The 26,056-nt window shown below is 35.1% G+C and overlaps 3 protein-coding genes and 2 non-coding genes across 5 annotated transcripts; 2 read left to right on the top strand and 3 right to left on the bottom strand.

Moving 5' to 3' along the window:
• Positions 1–949: 949 nt before the first annotated feature.
• On the bottom strand, positions 950–3,591 carry LOC125860771 (expansin-A13-like). The gene is made up of 2 exons (XM_049540787.1): positions 3,062–3,591; positions 950–1,417 (listed from the first exon to the last, which is right to left on the bottom strand). Exons 1-2 carry the CDS (start codon positions 3,547–3,549, stop codon positions 1,108–1,110), a joined length of 798 nt encoding a protein of 265 aa, XP_049396744.1. The 5' UTR covers positions 3,550–3,591; the 3' UTR covers positions 950–1,107.
• Positions 3,592–4,487: 896 nt separating this feature from the next.
• On the top strand, positions 4,488–4,569 carry TRNAS-AGA (transfer RNA serine (anticodon AGA)). Its single transcript has one exon. It is a non-coding gene; the product is annotated as a tRNA-Ser (tRNA).
• Positions 4,570–6,557: 1,988 nt separating this feature from the next.
• Positions 6,558–8,166, bottom strand: LOC125859926 (uncharacterized). The gene is made up of 2 exons (XM_049539783.1): positions 7,981–8,166; positions 6,558–7,435 (listed from the first exon to the last, which is right to left on the bottom strand). Exon 2 carries the CDS (start codon positions 7,403–7,405, stop codon positions 6,665–6,667), a length of 741 nt encoding a protein of 246 aa, XP_049395740.1. The 5' UTR covers positions 7,406–7,435; positions 7,981–8,166; the 3' UTR covers positions 6,558–6,664.
• Positions 8,167–12,458: 4,292 nt separating this feature from the next.
• TRNAE-UUC (transfer RNA glutamic acid (anticodon UUC)) lies at positions 12,459–12,530 on the bottom strand. The gene has a single exon. It is a non-coding gene; the product is annotated as a tRNA-Glu (tRNA).
• Positions 12,531–12,602: 72 nt separating this feature from the next.
• Positions 12,603–25,314, top strand: LOC125859710 (tyrosyl-DNA phosphodiesterase 1). Its single transcript, XM_049539511.1, has 16 exons — positions 12,603–12,692; positions 13,697–13,882; positions 14,424–14,690; positions 14,814–14,978; positions 17,656–17,716; positions 17,947–18,023; positions 18,111–18,368; positions 20,308–20,397; positions 21,028–21,162; positions 21,280–21,429; positions 21,733–21,836; positions 23,651–23,704; positions 23,812–23,902; positions 24,541–24,618; positions 24,711–24,849; positions 25,062–25,314. The coding sequence occupies exons 1-16, from the start codon at positions 12,675–12,677 to the stop codon at positions 25,127–25,129; spliced, it is 1,941 nt and encodes a 646-aa protein (XP_049395468.1). The 5' UTR covers positions 12,603–12,674; the 3' UTR covers positions 25,130–25,314.
• Positions 25,315–26,056: the final 742 nt, after the last annotated feature.

Genomic DNA, 26,056 nt, shown 5'->3' on the forward strand with positions numbered 1-26,056 from the left:
CCTTATCTCTCTTGAAGCTACTTAGATGTGATACCATAATAGACCTTGTCTTTTTCTGCTTCTCTAGTTTTGTGTTTCTTGGTAGTTGTAAGGTCTAACTTGAGTTTATATGACTCTTTTGTATGTTTGATGCTTGTACTTTGAAGTTTGTAGTCTTGCATTGGAATTAGAACATCTCCAGGAAGCTTCTTACTCTCCTTGTATGTTTGAAGCTTCGTTGGGTACAAGGCGGATCCTCCAAAAGTAATGCATTTTTGAGGATCCGACACTGGTGTGGCAACACTTTTGGAAGGTCCGAGCATCATAGCTTTCTAGCTATATCAAGATGAGTGGAAAGAAAAAGATGATTTTCTGATTGTGTTGTTATGATGCAAGGTGAGGAAATTTGTCTCTTCTTCCCTCTCCAACCACTGGAATTTTTGCTATGACTGTAAATGAAGTTTGTCTTTAATTGCATTTTTGAACTTATTCAGATATATAGTTGTTTGCTATGTTGCTCGTACTCTCTTAAAATGTTGTTGTACCTTTGTCGGATCCTCTAAAATGCACTAGCTATGGAGGGTACAATACGCACCTGTCAATATTTTTGAAGAATTCCGAGCAACGTAGGTTGTTTGTCAACTTTCTAAGGTGGGGAGGTAGTCATTATCTTGAATATACATGCCCTTTAGTTTGTTAGGAAGCTTTGAATTAGGGAGAAAGTCAGGACAAAAAACTAGAGATTTACCTTTCTCAGCCCTTATAAATGGAGAATGGACCATAATTCTATTACAACAACAACATACTCAGTGTAAAATTATGCCCTCCTGATTCGGATCTTTAGGCATTTATCGCCTGAACATAGAATCCATCTGCTGGAGTGAAAATCATCTACAGCGACACTGGCTGTACGTGCAACATTATTTTTCATATAGCTAACAAACACAATACAATACATGTATAAACAATGAAACATACAACATACTTACGTACTATTACATTCAAGTGATCTTACAACTTTGCACTCCAAAATCTACATCTGGTAGTTCCCCATCATAAACAAGCACAACTCAATCTCAACGAATCCCTCAAATAAGGTCCAGGAACAGATACAGTGCTGGCAGAGTCCTACGATTCAAACTGCTTACCTTGAAAAGTCTGTCCAAAATTCCAGATCTTCGGAGCAACATTGTAAGATGTTAAGGTGACTCCATCACTGCTTGTTATCTCGAAAGCTAGTGGTTGATTCTTCAAGTCCGCACTTATATGCCAGTTTTGGCCCCAGATCCTACCCATAGGAAGCCATCCTGTTCTTGAACCCTTAACTTTTGCTGCCACTATATCACCCGTGCCTGCAACGTTACTGATTAGCACAGACAAGAATATTCCAGCACCATTGATCGTGAATCGAACTCCTCCTTCCTTTCTGCACTTTATTCTGTTGGAAATTGTGAAAAGAGGCACAATGTAAATTCTCCATTAACAGTAGATTCAGAACAGAAGAGCTAACAAAAACTTGAATATTCAAATAAATATTATACACGTACTTGCTAATAATCAAGATACAAAACTATACTGTATCTGGAGTTCAGAGGAACTTTTGCAAGACTCAAGAAGAAGACAACAACACACCGACTAGAGAAGCTGTTTTCGAAAGACCCTCGGCTGAGCAAACAATGAAAAAGACTCAATAGTAACAAATAAAAACAACAAGAAGATAATAAAATATTGAAACAACACATAGTGATAGAAATCTATCAATAACAGAAAGAAAAGAATTATACTAAACTCTGGGAAAGGGAACAAATTCTAATCCTCGACCTCTACACTCTCCTATGAAGGGTCGGTCATGTCCTCGATGAACTCGAGATGTTCCATATATTGTATCTGGATTTCAGAGGAGCTTTTGCAAGACTAAAGAAGAAGGTGAGACAAAATTGTACTTGGTGAATGTTCAAGTGCAACAAAGTGACCTGAAGGTGGCGAAAACAAGGAATACTAAATTTAGTATTAGATCGGTGAATATGGTTTTATTAGAAGGGAAGCGGAGGGACTTCCCTTATAAAATGTTGGTGCCCGGAAAATCCACAAATTTTGAGGCTTAGTCTGTTTTGATATGAGCAAGGTAATGCCAAGTACACTAAAGGAGCTGTGCTTGAAGCTATGGCGAAGGCCGGGAGGAATAAGGAAGCAGCTGCTCTGTAAGCTTTAATATATACTATGATGAAAATCAACACAAAATAGTGCAACTCCGATGATTTCATTGGATACTATAGATATAGAAGGTTCACATAGTTGACCTTAACGAAATTTGAGGCATAGTTGATTCATTAGTTCAGGATTGGAATTCAGTTCAGCTTTGCCACAAATAGATGATTCCTATATGAACCAAGGTTTAGGCAGATGAGAAGAGTTCATTTGATTGCTCTCTACTAGAATCCGAGCCTTGATACCCTTGGTTGTCATTCCAACCCTTCAACCCCCACGCCAACCTTAGGGGAGTATGATGCACATTATTATGACGGGAAAATAGTTTAATCCTCCATGAACGTTGTTGAATTAGAGAATCACAAATGAAATTATGTGAATAGTTTCATGAGAGCCCTCTACGAGAGACATTTAAATAGTTACGGACCCCAAAATCCTAAAAATTTCGTAAGAAATTGACCAAAATTGCTAAAATCTCCGACCTTTGAACCATCTAATGCTTCTTATAACAACAACTACGCCCCAATCCCAAATAAGCTGAGATTGACTGTATGAATCCTCGATGACCATTTTTCTCCTTTTAAATTCATCTCAGACCAGAATTATTCTTGCAACGAAGGGAGTAATGAATTCTCCCAATAAAGCATCTAAAAACAACAACAATACCCAATGTCCCACAAAATGGCGTCCCGAGAGAGCAGAGTGTAGGCAAATCTTACTTCCGAGGTTGTTCCCAATAGATCATCAACTTAAGAAATAGCAAAATAGCAGATAGTAGCAGACAATAACTACAACAAAATACTATGATAATCGAAATACAAGAAACATCCAATAACAGAAATTAAAGGACAAGAAACTATACAAGCAATACTACCTTCGATACTGAACAGGCATATTCGAAGCTTTCCAAATCGCAATTTTCTCAAAAGCTTCAATCGGCAGAACAAAATGAGCATTCGGAGGGTTACAATGTCCACCGCCATCAGGTTCAAATCCATAATTCGGAGCACAAAAATTCGTTGCAGTAACAATAATTGAAGTACCCGGAATACACCATCGGAGTTCCTCAACACATCGAACTTCAAAGCAAGCTCCGCAAATCTGACCCTTTTCGAATAGCACAGTGCTTACTCCAGCTGTCGATTTACCATACCCACTTCTCTCTAAATCACCGTATCCACACGCGCCACCTACTACATCCCGCGGATCTGCAGGAGCATAGTAGGTGGCCCGTCCCGGCCGCCACTCCGATGGGTGAGCGGCGGCGGCGGTGGAGGAGGAAGACGGTGACCAATTGTAGTGGGAGTGAGCTAGTGAGAATGTACTACACAGTGTGAGTGTTAGTAATAATTGTAGCAACATTTTCGATAGTACTGAGAATTTTGGGAATTGGGAAATTTTATCACTTCTACATTGGTACTACTGTAGTTTTTTTTTTTTCCTCCCTGACCCGATTAATTTGAATTCGCGTAACTTGTAAGATTCATTTAAGAAGAAAACACTGTTGTAGTAGAGTTTTTTCTTATTCATAACTTGAATTTGAAACATATAATTATAGCTTTTTTTTTTGTTTTCAACCCGATGTTGAATATTTGCATTGATACTGGAATCATTTGAAATCGAGTCGGTTAAGACTCGTTTAAAAGGTAAATATTTTGTAATAGGATCTTTTTTTCCATATGTAGAGCACAAACACGAAGCATCTAATTAAGAGTGATGAAATTATTTCATCTAATTATAGGTAAAATTCAAATTCAAAACATCTAATCATGAGTAATAAAATTTTATTCATTTCATTACTACGCGGGATGGCTACGTCTACTATAGTGTTTGGAGTGTCGGTAAAGTGAAGGACAATGGCATTGGCTATGCATTTTTGAACTTCAAAAGTTGTCCGTTGTTCAATACTAGGCAGGGACAATGCTTCATAACTCGACCCCAATTAATACAGTTAGATAGTTAGAGTTTCTTTGTACCAAACACAAATATAAGATTTGAGACGAAGCTATTAAATTTTAGCTACCAAATCTGTAGATTTTCCTATAGCTCTGCCCTGCTATGGAGCACCACATGCAAGTAATTGCAAGCTAGTAGATTATTCAATATGAAAAAGAATTATATGTGTTTATTGAAATTAATATAGACTATATATATAACTGTATGGAATCAAAATAACAAAGCGTGATGTAATAGTTAATAATCGTAAATTTTAACGAGGATACAGAGGAAACGGAGAAAAGTAAAAGCCAATTTTGAACTGCTAAAACTGTGTTGGAAATTAACCTCTAGAAAGCACACAAGTGGACGTGCCGGAGTGGTTATCGGGCATGACTAGAAATCATGTGGGCTTTGCCCGCGCAGGTTCGAATCCTGCCGTCCACGCATTTTTATTTTTATTTTTATTTTTATAAATTTTTTTGATTAACATTTTTCAATCGTTAAGATTAAGACCTCTGAATCTGAGTGCACATCTGAGTATTAAAGATGTTTTATTAGCCCACCACTTTGAATTAACGTACTACAATATCTCATTCACGAGCCGAAGGTTGTGACCATTCTGTGTGCCATTTTGGTTTCGGAATCATAACACCTTCTCTTTCATGATATTCAAAAGAGAGCAGAGCTTCAAGATCGGCTTACCTTCTATTTTATTTAGAGGAATGAACCCATACACCTCCCACTATTTTTGGGTAAAGAGTCTTATTTGCTTAGCTTTGGTAAATTTTCTCCTACATAATTCATATAAATTTCACGAATTTCTTGATGGATAGATCCGTCGACTCAACACCAATGTAGAATTAAGTTTCTTGTATGATGAATCTCATTTATAGTTAGAATCGACCATGCATTTTCTTTTCATTCTTATTTTACATCAAACACAAATGAAACAAAAATTTCATGATGTATCAAATTCAGAGTCCGGAGCCTAAAGGGTAAAAAAAATTGTCAAAAATTCCAAAAGGGTACATCACTTTTTATTCTAGCCAAAAGGGTAAAATCGCTGCATCAGCAGCGATTTTCCTCTGACAAAAGGACGAAATAGCAGAGATTTCGTGTAAATTTTTTTTTTAATTTTTTTTTATTAAAAATCGCTGCCACAGCAGCGATTTTGTAAAAAAAAAAAAAAAAATTATTAAAAATCGCTGCCACAGCAGCGATTTTGTAAAAAAAAAATAAAAATTCTAATTAAAAATCGCTGCGATTTTGTAATTTTTTTTTTATTAAAGATTGTTGCTTTTTCTTTAAAAAAACTAAAACGGCACATCAAAAAAAAAATTAACCAAAAGGGCTTCTGACAAAACAAAAATAAAAATCGCTGCATATTTTCTCAAAAAAAAAAATAACTTTTTTTCTTCAAAATCGCTGGTATAGCAGCGAATTTGGTTAAGAATTTAAATTTTTTTAAAAAAAATTTAATATTCTTTTATTATTATTTATGATATATAATTCAATTTTCCTCATGCTTCAACAATTTTATTGAGTATACTGTCGTCTTGTTTATCATTTTTATATTATTAATAAGTAATAATAGGCATGAAAATAATATCACTCGGCATGAAAAACGCTGCCCCTGCAGCGATGTGTAAGGAAAAAAAAAATTCTGACTTAAAATCGCTGCCACAACAATTTTTTTTTTTTTTTTTTTACAATGGCAGCGATTTTTAATAATAATAATAAAAACAAAATTTAACAAAATCGCTGCTGTGGCAGCGATTTTTAATAATTTTTTTTTTTTTTTTTTTTACAAAATCGCTGCTGTGGCAGCGATTTTTAATTAAAAAAAATTAAAAAAAAATTTTACACGAAATCTCTGCTATTTCGTCCTTTTTGTCAGAGGAAAATCGCTGCTGATGCAGCGATTTTGCCCTTTTGGCTAGAATAAAAAGTGATGTACCCTTTTGGAATTTTTGACAATTTTTTTTACCCTTTAGGCTCCGGACTCAATTGAATTCATTTCTATTATTGTTCTATTACTTTGGACTCTTGCACCAATAATCTATTGAAAATAACTTTCTATGTTATAATTTTTTTCTTCTTCTTTCTTTCTTTGTTTTTCTCTAAAAAAAAGTACAACCCAAAATGAAAAGAAAAGAAAAAAGATATTATGCCTCCGCGATAATGACTACAAACTTCTAACTTTTCACTACATTTCACATTCTTCAAATCAAATTTTCCTCCCGCTCCACCCTAATCTTCTTTTTCTTTTTGTTTTCTATCGTATTGAAACTCGACTAAATTCAAATTCTCGTCGTATAATCTCATACCGAGTAACGCTATATCATACATAGGGCTCAAACCTAAAATGTCTAATTAAGAATTAAAAAAAAGTACTTATCAATTTACTACTACCTTTATCGACGATTTTTCATTAGTAATTCCATTTCCCAACATTCATGAAAATAATTATTTACATTGTACAAGTATACATATATATGACAAATCACCATAACCAAAACATTGGATTCTTTTTTTTTTCTTAGTAAATGTCGAGAATTTCAAGAATGGATCTATTACAAAGTGGACAACATCCTCGATTTACCCAAAGCTCTCTTGAACACACCCTGCAAAATGTGTGACCACATGGTATAAATGCTGCTCCTTTTTTTCTTCTCATACACACACAACACACACTATCACTCCCCACCCCCACCCCACCATCCCCCTCTTCTTCTTTCTCCATCAATAATTCTCCTTCATACACTTCTGTTTCCTCTAACAACCTCATCAATGACATTCTTGTTGGCGTCCCGGGAACATTTCCCGAGACACCTTCATCGGGCCTATTAAGTCCCGAATCCGAGTTCGGGCCGGGCCTAATGTTGACTTCATTGTTGTCATAAGTTGGTACATTCCTCAGGCCACTTTCATAGGGCCTTAGTGGGCCGGGCCTTGATCCGGGATGGATGTTGACTTCATTATTATTGTCATAATCCGCTCTGAAGTGGCGTTCGGCGGCCAATGCGGCCGCCAAGTTCATCCCGGAACTTCCTCCTCCGGCCACCGCCAGACACGTTGTCATAGCTGACGGTGTTTCTGGCGGTGTGTGGATATGATGACTCATCACTTCTACGTCGTCGTTTTCGTCTTCATCGTCAACGACATTAAACGTTGTTGCTGGCATAATACCCCAAGTGGACCCGCAACATCCGATTCTTTTTAATCCTAGCCGTTCAGTTAGACTCTTTCGTCGTCTTATAACTCGATCACCACCGTCCATTTTCTATATCTTTAATTACTTTGATTTTTCCTGCAAATTTAAAATCCAAAATTTCATCTATGAAGCAATTTATAGATGAAAATTTTGAAATATAATACCATAAAACATGTGTGTCTATATAAATTTTCAAAATCCAATATGACAAAATAAACAAACGGAACAAGTATATACGGATTTCTTGATGCGTTCAATAGAATTCAATATTTTCTGAACACAGAATCAACAAGAACAATAAATATATTCAGTGTAATCTTACAAGTAGGACATGGGAGAGCGGTGCGTATACAATCCTTTACTTATCTTATGAAAGTAAAAACATTGTTCTAGATAAACTTCGACTCAAGTAAAACAATATCAAAATCAGTATAGAAAGAAAATACAACATTAAAAAAGAAAAAAGGATAATAACAACACAAATAATAATATTTTAAAAATCAAAGATTTTCTAACACACAATACGTATATGGACAATCATAATTTTGAATATAATGTATATAAACATGTCTATATGAAGGATTAAAAGGAAAAACGTAACTAAAAGGTTTAGAAAAGAGAATTACTTAATATATACATACCAAGAATCAAAAATGAAATTAATCTTCCATGGTCATTACAACTATCAACTCTTTTTTGTGATTCAATTTAATTAGCATAAATTGAAGAAAAATAAAAAAGATAGAAGGAAGAAAAATGAAGTATTTTGGTAAGAAAAAATGGGAAGTCAATGAAATGTGGTGTCTTTGAAGAAGAAAGATAATATAGGACTAGTAGGTATATATGTCACTATTTTTCTTCAATTATAAATTTATAATTGATGCTTTGAATTAGAAAACAAACAAAAAGACAGATTGGAATGAAGAAAAGAGCAACAAAAGGAGAATAATTGGTGAGGTCTTTCTTGTTGTATTTTTTCTTACTCGATATTTGATATTCTTATTAAAATTCAATCATATTCGAATTTGTGTTGTAGGGACTATTTTTAAGACAACTTTCCCAACATTTTTTTAATTACTTCTCTTTATTTGGTTTGAAAATTAAAGGAAAAAATTAATATAGATGGGTGGTGGAGACAAAATATTTAGTTCATAATGTCTATTAAATTTTGGATAAATTATCTATATGTATTCAGTAAAAAAAACTAACATAAATACATAATTTGAGTCAAGTTATATTTAAAACCTACCTTCGCCGACTCTAACCCCAAAGATTAATTATTATTGCAGGTGTTTGAAAAAGAAAGTTGAAAGATGATATTTAAAAGTCAATGTTATATTTGAACATATAATTTATTTAAAATAAATAAATTTTATGATTATAAGCGTGTTTTCACTTGAGAAACTCATCTTTAAAAACTAATCAAAACATTAATCTAATTTATAATCAATTTTTTTTTTTAAAAAAAGATAAATTATCTTTCCAAACGTTTCATATGGAGTAACTCCCAAGATTACTTTATTTGGCTTGAAATTAGAACTAAAGGAACAAAGATTAATTATTATTTTATTTTCTGATTAAGGTTTTGAGTCTTTGACTAGAATTTCTATTTTTTTAATTACTTATTTTGAATAAACATTTAAGAAAATTGCGTGTCTGTATAAGGTTTTACTCTATCCGTCCACTTAATCGTCATAGTTTTTTTAAAGTCAAACAATAAGAATTTTGACTAACATGATGTATTTTTCATCATATTTATATGTAAAAAAATTGCAATTTATAATACTTTTCTGTATAGTTTTTGAATATATAAACATTTTGTATAAAAATCAAATTAATATAATTTAATTTAATTTTAAAAATTAATTAAATTGACAACGTATCATGTCAATTAAAACTAGATGAGGAGTAAAAAGATTAGTCGCCAGCCTTAAATAAAGTCAAACGCCATCGACGCAATTAGGCTCACGGATCAAGATTTTCCATGTGGCATTTGCCTTTGCCTTTGGGATATCTTTCCCTTTTTTTAAAGATCAATTATTTATACACATTCAATGTATTAAAATATTTTTTAATGATATGTTCTTAAATATATCAGGTGAAAAATAAAAATTGAAAAGTTGCTAAAAAGGAAAAAATATATTCTTTTTAAATGGATTATTAAAGAAAATAGGTCAAATAAATTAAAATGAAGGGTGTAATATTTATTACTTCCTCCGTTTTAATTTACTTATCTTATTTTAACTTGACATCGAGTCTAAAAAAAGTAAAAAAGACTTATGAATTTTATAGTTTTAAATATGTCATTTAATTTTACGATCACATGAAAAATTGAAATTAAAAATTCGCCAATAAATAAACAAATGAAAACGAAGGAAGTATTTATTATTTACGTATCCTTTCATCTTTCTTTATATGTTCAATGATTCAATTTGTAGTTTGAGTTGTTAAACCACACATGTAATACCCTTAATTTTTGGTTAAAGAATGATAAACTCCATATTGGTTTGTTGACTTCAATATTCTCATTGTCATTACTTTATGTAAAAATTAGGCAAATGACATAGTATAAGAAAGAAATTACTTCCTTTCCCTACTCTTTCATTAATTATCAAAAATCTTTTTTTTTAGTGTTTTTCGGATACATAATATAGCAGTGTGGATACTTAATATAGCAGCGCGGATACTTTAATTAATAACGGGCGGATACTTAAATTATGGGCTAACCCATCGATGGCCCCCTAAACTTGGCACGATCTTTCACTTAGACACCTTAACTAGGTTTTGTTCATTTTAGACACCTCATGTCACGCCCAACTGTGTCAATTTGACACTTTTTCGACAATCTGCCAAATTTGTAAGGTGTGTGTAACACACTCGCTGATGACGTGTCAAAGTGATGAATTAAATAAAGACAAGTGGCATATATATAAAAAAAAAATATTAAATGATGAATCTTGAGTAGGAAAAAAACTACCAATGACTCATTGACATGTGGCATTTCTTTAACTAAATAATTTTTTAAAAAAACAATTTTAATAAAAAGAAAATTATACCCATACCACCCCCAAATTGTCTTCTCTACTACCCACCCCCACCTCAAACCCCAACCCCTCTCTCTTACTCAGATTTTCTTCTCCACCCACCACCACCCCCGACCCTCCCCCACCCAAATGTGTCAAAAGAAATTGTCTTCTCTACTGCACACAACTGACTTGATGTGTTCTTACATTGTAGAAGACCACATAATTATTTGCTTCTCGAGAATTTGGTCGATCCCTACAAAACTGCACATTTCAGCAAAATTGCGATTATCGAGTCTCATCCTCAAGGTTGCGGAAACCAGCAACCAAATCATCATGAAGCTTCTGAAACTTGCCCACCAGAACATCCTCTCCTTCAGCTGGATCCTCAAAACTTTTGGGACCTGTGAGAAATGTAGGTGTAAAAAGCAGGAAAAATGGGTAAGGGAAAGGGGTAAGGACAGGGAATGCATTAAACTGGCAGCATAGGGACATCTTTTTTCATTTTTTTACTGGTTGCAGCATTAGGGACATATTTCACCATGGAAAGAGTTTAAGCTTGAAAAATGGTTAGCCAAAAAATGGGGAAGCAGAAGAAGAAAAAAAAAATTGGTAAAATGAGGCTTTCACGCGCGTCTAGTGAGTGTATCACACTTGCTATGCCATCTCAGCAGAAAGTGTCAAATTGACACAGTTGGGCGTGACATGAGGTGTCTAAAATGAACAAAGCCTAGTTAAGGTGTCTAAGTGAAAGATCGTGCCAAGTTTAGGGGGCCACCGATGGGTTAGCCCTTAAATTATTAAGTTGTTAGCAGCACGGATACTTAATTAACGGACGGATGCATAATATAGCAGTGCGGATACTTTAAATAATAACGGGCGGATGCATAATATAGCAGCGCGGATACTTTAATTAATAACGGGCAGATACTTAAACTAATAAAGTATCCGGTTAAGTTGAATTGGGGGAAAATAAGAGATTTTTGTATTTTAGTAAAAGAGTAGGGAAATATTGAGAATAGGTAAAGAAGTGTTGTGTATTTAAGTAATTTTTCCTTACTTTATTAGTATTTAATTTCATTTCTCCCAAGTTTTTAATTGGGCCGAAATTTAAAAAAAAATCGATTTGATATAAAAACTCTAAAATATCGATCCGATAAATCATTTAGTTTTTTTTAAGTGTTGCTAAATCGGCTTAAAGAATTCATAGGAATGCTTTTCGTATTTTATAACGTCTTTAATTAGATTCAAAGTTTAACATAAAAAAGGCAATATTTTGACATATAAATAGTATAAAAATGTATCACACCCCAAAAATACCTTTAAAGTTTAATATTTTATCATCTCATATTTGTATAACAATTTTAGGGAGTATTTCTTACTACATGATATTAGCTTATGTGCCAGAAGTTTTAAATTGTTTTTAAAATGGAAACCAAAAATAGAATATATATAGTATATCGTTGTAAATTTGATAATTGGATTTTGAACTTTAAAAACCTTACCTTCACGGGTCATTTGGTACGAAGAATAAAAGACAATAATTCAAAAATAAAATGCATAATTATCTTATCTTGGATTTGGTTAAGAATATTAATTAGTCTTGGAATTTTTATTATAATGATGAGATAAGTTATTCTATATATATGGTGAGATAACTAATTTCATGAAATATCTCAATTCATGAGTTAACGTTGTCTATCCCATCTCTCATACCTAAATAATTAACCTCAAAGTCAGTATAAGATTACCAAAGTTAGTATTAGATTATGCAGAGATCAATTATTCTTGTATTAGTTATTCCACCTTCTACATAGATTTCCTCATAAACCTATTCACATACTAGTTTTTTTTTTCTCTCTAAATAGCAAATCAAACTCAATATTAATTTTATAGATGAATAATTTACCTCATAATTAGATACCAAATTATGCATAAGCTAACTAATACATGAATAACTAATCCCTCCATAATATATATGTAGATTTTCCTCATAACTAATCCTTACATTACTCTAACCAGCTACGAAATAACCCCTAAGTTAATACTCCTAATATCAATATCTACGATCCAAAAAAAAAAGCAAGAGAAAAAAATTCCGTTACCGGGAATCGAACCCGGGTCTCCTGGGTGAAAGCCAGATATCCTAACCGCTGGACGATAACGGATTGATGTGAGTTGTTTACAGTATTATTAGTAATAACAATAAACAACACAATGAGCAAAAAAAAACAGTGCATGCTTGCCCTGTTCTGCAAACTCCATAAGGGGAAGCTGGCAAAACTCAAACCCCATTTCAAAATACCAATTCAATGTCCACCTCTTCTCAGGTTCAGCTACTTTCTTTATTACTATAATTTTGCCTATTTTTTTTATTTTTTTCTTGGTGTGTTTTTTATCTAGTTCTTGCATTGATTTTAGTTTGTGTTTGATGCAGAAAGATTGGATTTTTTTGGTGTATCTAAGTGATAATAATGAAGAGGATGTGAAAAGTTCCATACCCAATATTCCATTTTCAATCAATTTTGATTTTGCATTGATTTTATTGTGTTTGATTAAAAAAAGGTTGAATTTTTGGTGCTATTGAGTGATAAACTGTGAAGAGGGTGAGAATAGTTCCATACCCAAGATTTCATCTCTCTATTAGTAGCATTTTGATTAGTTAGTCAATCCATTCTCAAATTTGTTTCTGACCCGTTTTCATAATTTAGTCTAATAAACAAATTTGAAGTTGGCTTAAACTAGAGATTCTCTAAATTGGTATCATATATATCAGAAGCATGAGTTTTTAGTTTATTTTAGTATTTTGTGTTTTTTCGAGTTCTTGTTTTGATTTTAGTTTTTGTTTGATTAAAGAAGGTTGGATTTTTGAGGTAGAGGTAAGGTCTGCGTATACTCTACCTTCCCAGACCCCATTGTGTGGGACTACATTCAGTATGTTTTTGTAAATAAGGTTGGATTTTTGAGGTCTAGTTAAGATTTGCGTACACTCTATCCTCTCCAGGCCCCAATGTGTGGGACTACATTTGGTATGTTGTTGTAAATAAGGTTGGATTTTTGTTGCCTCTAAGTGATAATTTGGAAAAGGATGAGAATAATTCCATTCCGAAGATTCCACTTGTTGAAGGTTCTAATTTAGTTTACTTTTAATAAACAAATTTTTGAAGTTGTGTATAACTAGTGATCTTCTTAATCAGAAACTTATGCAATACTGCAGAATAAACATGTCTCAACTTAGTTGGTACCACATATATTAGTAGCATGAGTTTAGTTTTTCTTTTTGTGTGTTTTTTCTAGTTCTTGCACTGATTTGATTTGTGTTTGATTCAAAAAGGTTGGATTTTTGGTGCCTCTAAGTGATAATTTGGAAGAGGATGGGAAAAGTTCCATACCCAGGATTCCACTTTCAGAAGGTCCTAATTGTGTTGGCCGGGATTGCATTCCAGTTACTGATAAGCGGCTGAGCCGCAAGCATCTTACTATCACTGCTACCTGCACTGGCTCTGCTGATGTTGTTGTGGTACTTTTCTGCACCTTTTTCCTTTCGTCATGTTCATGTTCATGTATTGATTGTTTAAACATATCAATCAATCATTCAATGATGACTCAATCTCAAATTAGTTGGGTCAGCTCTGTCTATGAGCTCTATTCTGGTTGAATTCAGTATTTGGATGATTTGTCCTAGTTAATAACATACATACACAGATGTACACAAACACACCCACGTGTGTGTGTGTGTGTTTATTGTGGATTATCCTTTTTGTAACTTGTGGATACTAGGATTCTCGGCAGTATGCTTGTTTTCAGTCTGCAGCTGTGATGATGAATTTTCTGCTTAGTTTCCTATGCTTGTATACCGAGTGATTGGATGGATTGGTGGCAATTCTTGAAAGTTTGGTTCGTAAATTCATGTATATATTGCTTGTTAAATGCATGAGTTCTGTCTACACCTTGTGATAGCATTTCAACTTATTTACAAATGTAAAAGTATGCTGGTGTCCTTACTTCTTAATTTCCCGTTGAAGTCTTTTCTTTGGAATAAACATGGGACTGGATTGCAGGAAGGAACAAATCCAGTTGTTATAAGATCAAAGGGTGAGAGAAAGAAGCTTTTGTCTAGAGAGAGGTGGAAACTCGGAAGTGGTGATATCTTAGAGTTGATACCTGGGCATTACCTATTTAAGTATGTTAGCACAACTCGTAAGGATGAAACTTCACCAGGTAACAAACAAAAAAGGCCTTTCAGTGAAGAAAGCATTGCTGACAAAGGCCAGATGCATGGCAAGAAGAAAGCTCGAGAAGTCTGTCAAGAGGAAGCTTCAGAAATGGTATGGTTTTCCTTGTTTCCTCATTTTGTCTCTGAATAGATAGAATCTTTTAACGCGTTGTTGGAAAAAATATGTACGGAAAAAGTTTCAACTTTTATTGCTTGTTAAATCTTTGGCTTACAGATTATGTTGCACAACAATGGCCAAGAAACAAATAGTTCTGCAGAGGCCATACGTCAGTTTAGGGTTCCCAAACACAAGTTGCCCCTCACATTCAGATTGATGAGAGTGCGTGAGCTGCCAGCATGGGCAAATTCAGAAGCTGTTTCTATTAGTGATGTTATTCAGGTAGAGTTATGCATTGTGGCTGTTTTGGGATTGGTTCTGTTTGGATGAGATGTTGGTCCTCCTAGATAGATACATTACTGTTCATGAATTAGTGAAAGAAAATGTGACGTCAAGTTTGCTTCTGAATTCCCTGAACTGATGCTTCCCTAGTGAACTTGTGATCCTATCCTTTCTTTTCTGAGCTTTAGATTCTTGCATATATTTATTTTTGATGAACGACTCTTGTATATATTCATCCAATACTCTTCTACAATATAAAGTGTATAGGAGCTATATGGCAGCAAAGACTTTAGAGCTAAGTCGTTTAACAGGTTCCAAATGCTCACTGTGTACTAATGTGTTCTATAGATAGTTATTACTTGGTAAAATGTCCCACAATGGTTGAGGAAATAGCTGGTTGTCTCCTTACATGGTACTCTCTCCGTTTCAATTTGTTTGTTTGGTTTTGACTTTTGCACAAAATTTAAGAAAGTGAAAAAGACTTTTTGAATTTTATGGTCTTAAACTAAAGTTATGTAGAATGTACCAAATTCCCCTTTAATCTTGTGGTTTTAAACACGCCACGTGGAAAGTTAGAATTAAAGAGTTGCCAAAAAAGGAAAGAGACATTTTTTTGAAATGGACTAAATAGGAAAGTAAGGCAAACAAATTGAAACGGAGGGAGTGTTAGGCAATCCTCATCACATGAGGTACCTTTTGAGGTTGAGTTAGTTCTATGAGAAATATTGGAAAAGAATATTATTGAATTGTTGTTGTGTCTACATTATTACATTGAGAACCTATTTATAGACCCTAGAATACAATCCTTTACCAAGTAGGATACTATTTAGTATTCCTATTCCTATTCTAATAGGATGTATAAACCTATTCCTATTCCAATAGGATTGTATAAACCTATTCCTATTCTAACACTCCCCTCAAGCTAGTGCATACAATTCATGTACCTAGCTTGTTACAAATGTAATTAACACGAGGACCGATGAGGGGCTTCATGAGATATCTGCAAGTTGATCAGTCGACTTCACAAAATTGACAGTCAATCTTAATGTGCCTGTCTTCTCATTAAATACTGGATTTGATGCATAATGTCAGTAAACACAAAGATAAAATTCCAGTGTTGAACTTCCCAAACCAAACCTGCAAAGACTGCTTCAGACCATAGAGTGACTCACATAATCGACATACAAGGCTACTAAACTCCCCCAACAAAGTGCTCAAAACCTAGTACAAAGTATATGGGTTATGTTGGAATCAATAGATGAGTCGATATTAAACAAGTCACTGAAAACCTGGCTGGAACATGCTCATATGCCGGAGTATTAGATTTGATGGCTAAAAGTGGTCACAATCTAAGAAATAAAATTATATGGGTAGGGTCGGAATGATGTCACGACCCAACTAGAAAATAGAAATTATATAGGATAGTTCGAATTGATGGAACGACCCCATTGAAAAAGAGAAATAATATGGGTAGAGTCGGAATGATGGCACGACCCTAATGAAAAAGAGAAATTATATAGGTAGGATTGGAATAATGTCACAACCCTACACAAATCAGATTTGAGGAGTCACCGGAAAGACGAGTGGGAATACGCAAATCAAATCTGAGGAGTTACTGAAAAGACATATGCAACTCAGATATGAGAAAGTAGTTCGGAAAAAAACCCACGGTACTACGCAAATTAAATATGAAAAGTAGTCTGGAGAGATGCACAGTGCTACGCAAATAAGATATGCAAAAAAAAGGTAGTCACCGAAATGATGGCACGGTGCTACACAAATTAAATATGAAAAAGTAGTCACCGAAATGATGGCACGGTGCTACACATATTAAATATGAAAAAGTAGTCACCGGAATGATGGCACGGTGCTACACAAATTAAATATGAAAAAGTAGTCACCGGAATGATGGCACGGTGCTACACAAATTAGATATAAGAAAGTAGTCACCGGAATGATGGCACGGTGCTACACAAATTAAATATGAGAAAATAGTCACCAGAAAGATACATGGTGACCCAACTTTTGCTAACATAATCATTGGCCGGACGGGCGGCATATATGAGTAATTGCCGCCTGCCGACAGTGGAAGCTCTTTGATTGTTTACCAAGATCGTAGAGGCTCTGATACCATGTGAGAAATATTGGAAAAGAATATTATTGAATTGTTGTTGTGTCTACATTATTACATTGAGACCCTATTTATAGACCCTAGAATACAATCCTTTACCAAGTAGGATACTATTTAGTATTCCTATTCCTATTCTAATAGGATTGTATAAACCTATTCATATTCTAATAGGATTGTACAAACCTATTCCTATTCCAATAGGATTGTATAAACGTATTCCTATTCTAACAAGTTCCAAGGTCCATTTTCCTTACATGGTTAGGGTCAGACCATCCCTATTCTTGGTTCACCCAATCTTGCTTCTCATGTAATATTATCCATGCTCTTAGAAAGTCTCACATTGGTTTGGGGGAATGGACTGACGTCTCTTCGTATTGTTGTCTTTTGAGAATTTTTCACCTCACGCTCTAGCTTTTGGAGTTGAGTTAAATCCAAGATCCATTTTCCATATGATAATTGATAAATCCTTCTATATATGTACTTGTAATTGTTGTATAATGTCTGCGTTTGTGTTGGTGGCTTGACATTGACTCCTATCTATCATAGGGGAATGTGCTTGTAGCTATCCTTTCGAATTACATGGTGGATATGGATTGGCTACTTTCTGGTGAGTTCTGTCATTTTGCCTTATCTTTAGTTTTTTATTTTGTTAACATTGTCTGTTTCTCCTATTATTTATGTTCTTCGACGTCTTGGATTGTCCAATGAGGCGGTTTCCCAATTTATTTGTTGTTGCCATTGTTTGTTAGATACTCTGTACAAGTTTATTTGCTTTTATGAACTAAGTTAATCTTTTTTTCTGTCTGAAGACTGATTTCATGGTCTTTTCTAATGCAGCATGTCCAACTCTAAAACGGATTCCTAATGTCCTTGTCATTCATGGAGAAGGTGATGGTACTATGGAGTACATGAAGGTTAACATTTTTTAAGTTATGAGAATCTGATGTTATTGAAGCTTCTCTAGGATTAAATTTCTACTTCATTGTTTTCTTCCTTTACAGAGAAGCAAGCTTGCGAATTGGATTCTGCACAAACCTTCTTTACCGATTGCATATGGAACACACCATTCAAAAGCCATGCTTCTTGTCTATCCAACAGGAGTTAGAGTTATTGTACATACTGCAAACTTGATCTCTATTGATTGGAATAACAAAAGCCAGGGATTGTGGATGCAAGATTTCCCCTGGAAGGATCAAAACAATTTGGGCAAGGATGGTGGATTTGAAAATGATTTGGTTGATTATCTAAGCACGTTAAAGGTATAAATGAGTTCAAACCCAAAATCAAGAACAACTTTACATTGCATCAAAAGAACTTTTGATGTTTTAAAAATTTATTTAATTTGAATACACCTAAAATATTTTAGTCATCTTCCTCACACTTGATACAACGATAACATACCTAGTGTAATCCCACAAGTGAGGTCTAGGGAGAGTGGTGTGTATGCAGCCTTATCCCTATCTTGTGAAGGTAGAATGGTTGTTTCCAATGGACTCTCGGTTTAAGTAAAGCATTACAGAAACAATATGAAAATAAAATATAGTGATGAAGAAGCCATGATGAAAATAAAGGAGAAAAGAACAATAGTCACAACAAATAATACCATAAATGGGACTAGGAACAACAACAACATACCTGGTGAAATCCTACAAGTGAGGTCTGAGGAAGGTAGAATGTACGTAGACCTTAACCCATACCTCACAGAGGTAGAGAGGTTGTTTCCGGGGACTAGGAAGCAGTAGGTAATAATAAATTCAAAGACTAAGATATTATGAGAGTAATAATAATGATCTTGATAAGGAAAACTAGGCAACTCTTGACTACCTACTAATCTACCGTAATCCTCACATATCCTCCTATCTAGGGTCATGTCCTTGATGAATTGCACGTGTGCCATGTCCTGTCTAATCATCTCTCTCCAATACTTATTCGGGCTACCTCTACCTCTTCTCATACCCGTCATAGCCAACCTCTCACACTTCTTCATTGCCTCAGGACATCTATCCATCTCCTTTTCACATTTCCGAACCATCTCAGTCTCGTCCCCCTCATCTTGCCCACAATGTTGGCCACTCCCACCTTGTCTCGAATATCTTCGTTCTTAATCTTGTCTCTCCTAGTATGCCCACACATCCATCTAAAACATCCTTCTTTATGCTACTTTCATCTTCTAGACGTGCGAGTTCTTGACTGACCAACACTCTGCCCCATACAACATAGCTGGTCTAACAACCTCTTTATAAGACTTACCTTTAAGTCTTGGTGGCACATTCCTTTTACACAAGACACTGGATGCAAGCCTCTATATCATCCATCCTGCTCCAATTCGATGTGTAATATCATCGTCAATCTCTCCATTTCCTTGAATTATTGACCTAAGATACTTTAAACTTCCTCTCTTGGAGACGACTTGTGTGTCAATCCTTACTTCCACATCTGCCTCGTGAACCATTATGTTTCTGCACTTGATTTGTAGGCTTCCTTCTTGATTGGCCGACTAACATTGAAGAAACATCATTGGCTTTTCATTAGTTGCCAATCTTCATACTCATGAAAATAGAGACATAAAAGAGGAAGGTATGAAAATGAAACACATGTGCTTTCACTATTGTGGATATGAAGCACCTTCAGGCAGCAAACTAACATTGAAGAATGAAGACATATTATTGACTTTTCATTTGTTTGCCAATCTTCATGGTCACCAAAACTATAGGCTTACAAAGAGGAATGTGTGAGAATTAACTCTCTTTTCGATAAGGTTTTATCTTTTATACAACTTTTTGTGTAAATTGCAATAACTGGGTCACCATTATACTACTATTATTTCCACCATCAAGAATTGTACCCCTTTGTAAAGCTTATTTCAAGGAACCATACAGATTGAAGTGAGAATTAGCTTACCCTGGAACGTAAACAAGGAATTAGTACAATGATTTGTTTTTGCAATATAGAATATTGACATTGTTCCACTCTATGTGGAGAGCTATGACTATGTGTATCTGTAGATGCTGCACAACATGCTATTTTAGAGGAAACTTTGCCTTGTTATGCAGTAAATCAGGACCGAGGAGCTTCACACTTTCTTGGTGTCTGCATCTGATGGCGTTTAGCCTTTTTCCCTTTTTATTAGACACCCTCTACTGTCGGAGTATTTCCTTTTTCCTTTAACACGTTTAATTCTGTTAAATCTTTCTGCAGTGGCCGGAATTTACTGTTAATATACCAGCCTTTGGAAGCTGCAAGATCAACTCCTCATTCTTCAAGAAGTTTGATTACAGTAGCGCATCGGTATTTGCTCATTTCTTTTACTGTAATAATCTTTTGTTACCCTAGCTGAAACTATATCTCCTTTTTGCCCACAATGTACGTGATAATTCAGTATTCAGACAATGTGGTGCCTGAAGTTTTACAGACTCCCAGGACATAAATATTCATTTCTTTACTGTCCGCTCTCTTTTCAGTTACAGCTCATAGGAAGCCCTCACCACTAAAAGGAGAAAAAGAAAGGATGAAATAAAAAGTAAAATAGAGCTAACAAACATGGCATTTCAATGTCACATTTTGAAACTAGCGCGTCTTTGTTTGGTGAAAAATTTTGCTTGCACATGTTTGCTCTTCAAAAATACCCCCGGGTGCGTGTCGGATCTTCCAAAAGTAGTACATTTTTAGAGGATCTGACACGAGTGCAACACCATTTTTGGAGTGTCCGAGCAACATAGGTATTGTGTCCTCTTTCACTATTTATCATGGTGTCTGATTCTATGGTTAAGATTTTTGTACCCATGTTGAGGTGGAGGTGATAAGAAGTATAAATTGTTGCTTGGAATTTTAGAGAACTGTGTGGGGCAAACTGTTTGTGATACCATTTAAGGTGCAGTGTGATAAAGTGACCTTAAGTTGTCATTTCTCCAATTCCAGGTCAGGCTAATTGCATCTGTGCCTGGATATCATTCAGGTTCTAGTTTGAGGAAGTGGGGACATATGAAGTTACGTACTGTTCTTCAGGAATGTACTTTTAGCAAAGAATTTCAGAAGTCTCCTCTTATATACCAGGTATCGGTATATTTTTGAGTTTCATTCAGCACCAAGGATTCTTTCACCAGATGTTTCTATATTACACCTGCATTATCAAATATCATTAACATCTGTGCCTTCATTTGCCTCCTGCAGTTCTCCTCCCTAGGCTCTTTGGATGAGAAATGGATGACAGAGTTTGCCTCTTCAATGTCGGCTGGAGTTACAGACGATAAAAAACCTCTGGGCATTGGGGAGCCAATGATAGTATGGCCCAATGTAGAAGATGTTAGATGTTCTTTGGAGGTAATATTGAACTAGTCCTATTAGACTATTAGTGGATCACTAACCTGAGTATGGATGTCAAACATAAGGATAATCCGCAGCCTATTAGCGGCATTGACTTAAGACCATACTTTAATAAATCGTTTTTATGCAGTTGACATTTGCAATAGATGTGATTGAAAATCCTGACAAGTTACAGTGAAATTTTTAGTGCGTGGGCTCATTCGCTTGCTATTCTAGATGCTTGCTGATCTTCAAAAGTGAAATCTGACTCCTCCTTTGATCTACTGAATGAATGTTAGTGCATCTTGCTTCATTTTCTAGGGATATGCAGCTGGAAGTGCCATTCCCAGCCCATCAAAGAACGTGGAGAAAGAATTTCTGAAGAAATATTGGGCTAGATGGAAAGCTAGCCACACTGGTCGTTGGTATAGTAGCCTTCTAAAGTTTTGAATTTCCAAAATGTTAGTTTCATTGCAATATTCTGGAATCCTTTGAAACCTGTGCATTCCTCTCTTAAATTCCTAAACCTATGGATGATGCATCACTTAAGGCCTTTACCTCTAGAGTTTTCCAATAGAAGCACTGTGGACTATTACTGAAGTAATCACTTATGTATTAGAAATTCATAATCATAGAAATCAGGCATAGTCATGTTAAGTAGTTTTATACTTGAATTACCACACGAGTTCTCTTCTTTTCTTCTTTTTAATGACCTTCCTAAGGTTTTTGGGCTTGCCAAATGGGAAGAAATTGATTGCCCAAGACCATAGAAGGTGCAAAACAACCCATCCCTTCACCAATGTTGCAATGTGCTACACTAACACCCCCCACCCCACCCCCACCCACTCAGGCGTGCCAACTGGTACATGGACAACGTTACATGGGGGTGCAAGATGGGGACATACAATAGCAAGCAACTTTTTTAAAAATATTTCGGAATAGAGAAAGTGAAAGAACTTTCTCAAAAAAAGACAAATTAGCTCAAAAAAGAAAGTTACAGAATTTCTAGAAGAGAATATTTCTAAGAGTAGGGACTCAAATCCTTGGTTCTAAGTTAAGAAATGGATATGGGACCTAACTCAACCCCAAAAACTAGCTCATGAGGTGGCATTGCCCAAAACTATACAAGGAGACAAAATAGGGAGCAAAGTAGTGACAGTGGTGAAGAGTGCTTATACTTTTGTATGTTTCTCTTGTGGTGGCAATAAAGGCAGTCACAGTAGCGCTAACCTTTCATAAACTTGTCTCTAGTGGCAATGGAAGACTCTGTAACTAGCATCCTTTCTGGTAGGGTTTCTAGTGGTAAGAGTCAAAGTTTTTGCATGCTGTTGCCTGATCAAAAAATGCTAATGCATACAGTTGCTACTTTTATCCTAGTTCGGCTGTATGTGTTGCTGAATAAATTGCTAAGTGACTGTTATAAACTCATAAAATATATATCTTGTACAATGATGTGGTAATTGTTCCATGTTCTGAGTGGCATAACAATGTACAAGGAGGCTCATCGTGAAGCTGATGTACGATCACTGCTTCTTGTGAAAATGCAGATGTACTTGCATACCTGCATCAGTGCATGCATAAAATTCCAAAAATCTGTTTTTATCTATTCCCACTACAAAGTGCATTAAAAGAAATATATTCAATATGTAGTTCTAGTGAAGCTCTAATATGTCTGCATAAAAATTGTTCAATTCTGACCCATTGGAACAAACAATGTTGTCAAAGGCGTGCTTAACTAATGAAGCGAGGCTCAAAACATGTTGAGCGCTTTGCGTCGCTTAGCGGATGCTTCAGTGTAGGCTCTAAGACATACTTTTCCTTGCCAAAGAGCATATGAACAATTAACATTTCACTTTATCGTATTTTCTTTTTTCAATTTCTGTCCTTTTTTTTTGCTATTCATGCTTATAATTATTTGTCTCGGATTACACATACATATTTGTTTTTTTTTTCTCCATTTGTGCCTTTCTTCATCAAAGTTCATGCTATATTTGCGCAGTGCGCTTAAAGATCCTTTCTACCTTTGATAACTCTTGAGAACAAAGAAAGGATTTTCTTCATTTCTGACTTGATGACAGAAATTTCCGTCTGAATATTGCGTGAGCTTTGCTGATATACACTGATCAATTTTAACTGCTGATGAATCTATTTGCAAATCAGATTTTCCTTCTTTTTTAGCTCCTGTTTTCATTGATTTTCATGAGAAAGGACACTTACCTTTTGTTCTTCAAATCTTCAGCCGTGCAATGCCTCATATTAAGACGTTTCTACGTTACAACGGTCAATCATTAGCGTAAGATTTCCAAGACTCTGTACTTTGTTTTTCTTAAGATTTGAATTCCCACTAATGTTGGATGATTGCTTTTGTTAATATTTGTTTTTTTTTCTCTGGAAAAACAGGTGGTTCTTGCTTACTTCATCAAACCTCAGCAAAGCTGCCTGGGGCACTCTTCAGAAAAATAATTCTCAGTTGATGATTCGTTCCTACGAGGTATTTTTGTTCCTGTCTGGAGACTAGAAGCATCCAAGTTAACAAACTGACACAGAGACTTGGTGAAAAGATCCAAATTGCACCTGAACTATGAACTATTGCTACTTTCGCCTCATGTTACGCTTCACCAACAAAAATACACTTGCCAGTTACACTTCGCCAACAAAAAGGCACTTGCCATTATGATTTGAGACAAGTTTTCCCCCTTCTTAACTAACAGGCAACAGCCCTCCACATGTCTATTTTAATCACTCCTGCTATAGACCACTGCCACGTATGCAGACACGTAGAATAACCCACCTTTACCCATTTCCCAAAAGCTGAATCAATCTTTTACCTGTATTAGTTTTCCTGGATTTACAGTGATATCTTCTTAGAGGAGACAAAAACACTAAGTGATTTCTTCCCATCTGTCTTATCCTCGCCTCGGTGGACAAAATTACTTGGTACCTATTGTTAGTGGGAGGTGACATGTATCCAGTAGAATAAGTCGAGGTGTGCGCAAGCTGGTCTGGACACCATTATTGTAAAAAAAAAAAAGAGGATTAACATTGATATCTTGTTTATCCTTTAGATTTCATCTTGACTTGAACTTCTAAAATGACATTGTGATTGTAACTTATCTCTGTCCTTGGCAGCTAGGGGTGCTCTTTTTGCCATCGTCTGTTAAACGTGGCTGTGGTTTTTCTTGTACAAATAATGGTTATCCATCAGAGGTACAACAATCATCTAGGTTTTTTTCATGTTAAGTTTATGCTTTATTAACTTTGATATGTATCGCCCGGTTTTTATTTCTTCGGATTTACAGGACGAGACTAGCATGCACGAAGGGAAAAAGATAAAGCTGGTAACTCTAGCTTGGCAGGGAAAGGGAAATGATGATTCTTCTGAAGTAATCAAGTTGCCGGTGCCTTACGAGCTTCCTCCAAAGCCATATTCCCCTGAAGGTCTTAACTCTATAACAAAATCTCATTACAACAGTCGTGTTTTCTTTCGAACCAATTTTTTTATGTTATATTATATTATATTATATGTTCTGTATAGCAACATTTCGTTATAGCAGCTAAAAAATATTCAAACGATGTTGTTATTAAGAGGTTTGACAGTTTACTGCTCTCTGAATAACATCAAGCTCACTGCATTTTTTCGTTGAATGCAGATATTCCTTGGTCATGGGATCGTCGATATACCAAGAAAGACATATATGGACAAGTTTGGCCGAGATAAGTAAAGCTATACACCAACCAGGGCTCCTGATGTTTCAAATGATAGGATCGATGTGTTAGGTGAAACGTTAATAAACGATTGACACTAGATTAGAGTTCTTGATTCTGTATATATTTAGGCATGAACCTTTAGAATGTTGGTACCATTTATGAGCTGGTTTTTCCATATAAATTGATGATTTTTTTCATCAGTTGGCTCTAGATTGGAGTTCTTGCTTCTGTGTATATTCTTAGGCATGTGAATCTTTAGAATGTTGATACCATTTATGAGCTGTTTTTTCCATAGAAATTGATGGATTTTTTCATCAGTTGGCACTACATTTATCCTTGCTTCTGTATATTTTCTTAGCAGTGTATCTCTAGAATGTTGATGCCATTTATCAGCTGGTTTTCCTTATAGTGTTCAGTACGAAGGGAAATATTTTTTAGGAAAATAAGTGGATTTTTTACATGTGGGATACATAGGTAAAAAAACACTATCCTACAAATATTTATATCTTACTCAGAATAATATTATGGGAGGTGGGGTTGTGGCATGGGGGATGTTTCTACGAAGGTTGGAGGTGAAGATGAAGGGTGTCGGAGGGTAGGTAGGACACAATTAAGATATAATACATAAACGTGCCCTTTAACTTGACGTCAATTGACATTTATGTCTTCCAACTTTGGGTGTGCATAAGTAGATACTTAAATTTGTATACAGTTGAACATGTAGACATGTGTATCCTACATGACGATTCACGTGAGATATATTCATCCTACATGGCAACTTATTTGTATTACAAATCAATGGACATATTTATGTATTCTGTCATATTTATACCACTGCCCGGTATAACTTGTGACTAAGGTAAATTTTATTAATCCGACGATACTTATGTGGTGACACTATTTTTCTCAAAAACGATTCTTACGCGATGTGAATCTA

Source organism: Solanum stenotomum, chromosome 3 (assembly GCF_019186545.1).
Source record: "Solanum stenotomum isolate F172 chromosome 3, ASM1918654v1, whole genome shotgun sequence".
Classification (NCBI taxonomy): domain Eukaryota; kingdom Viridiplantae; phylum Streptophyta; class Magnoliopsida; order Solanales; family Solanaceae; genus Solanum; species Solanum stenotomum.

Bases quoted from the DNA above. Each gene is read 5' to 3' on its own strand.
- LOC125859926 (XM_049539783.1), bottom strand. From the start codon at position 7,405: ATGGACGGTGGTGATCGAGTTATAAGACGACGAAAGAGTCTAACTGAA.
- LOC125859710 (XM_049539511.1), top strand. The intron at 18,369-20,307 runs GTATAAATGAGT...ATCTTTCTGCAG, and splicing joins ATTATCTAAGCACGTTAAAG to TGGCCGGAATTTACTGTTAA. The intron at 24,850-25,061 runs GTCTTAACTCTA...CGTTGAATGCAG, and splicing joins AAAGCCATATTCCCCTGAAG to ATATTCCTTGGTCATGGGAT.
- LOC125860771 (XM_049540787.1), bottom strand. From the start codon at position 3,549: ATGTTGCTACAATTATTACTAACACTCACACTGTGTAGTACATTCTCA. The intron at 1,418-3,061 runs GTAGTATTGCTT...AATTTCCAACAG, and splicing joins ATGCCTGTTCAGTATCGAAG to AATAAAGTGCAGAAAGGAAG.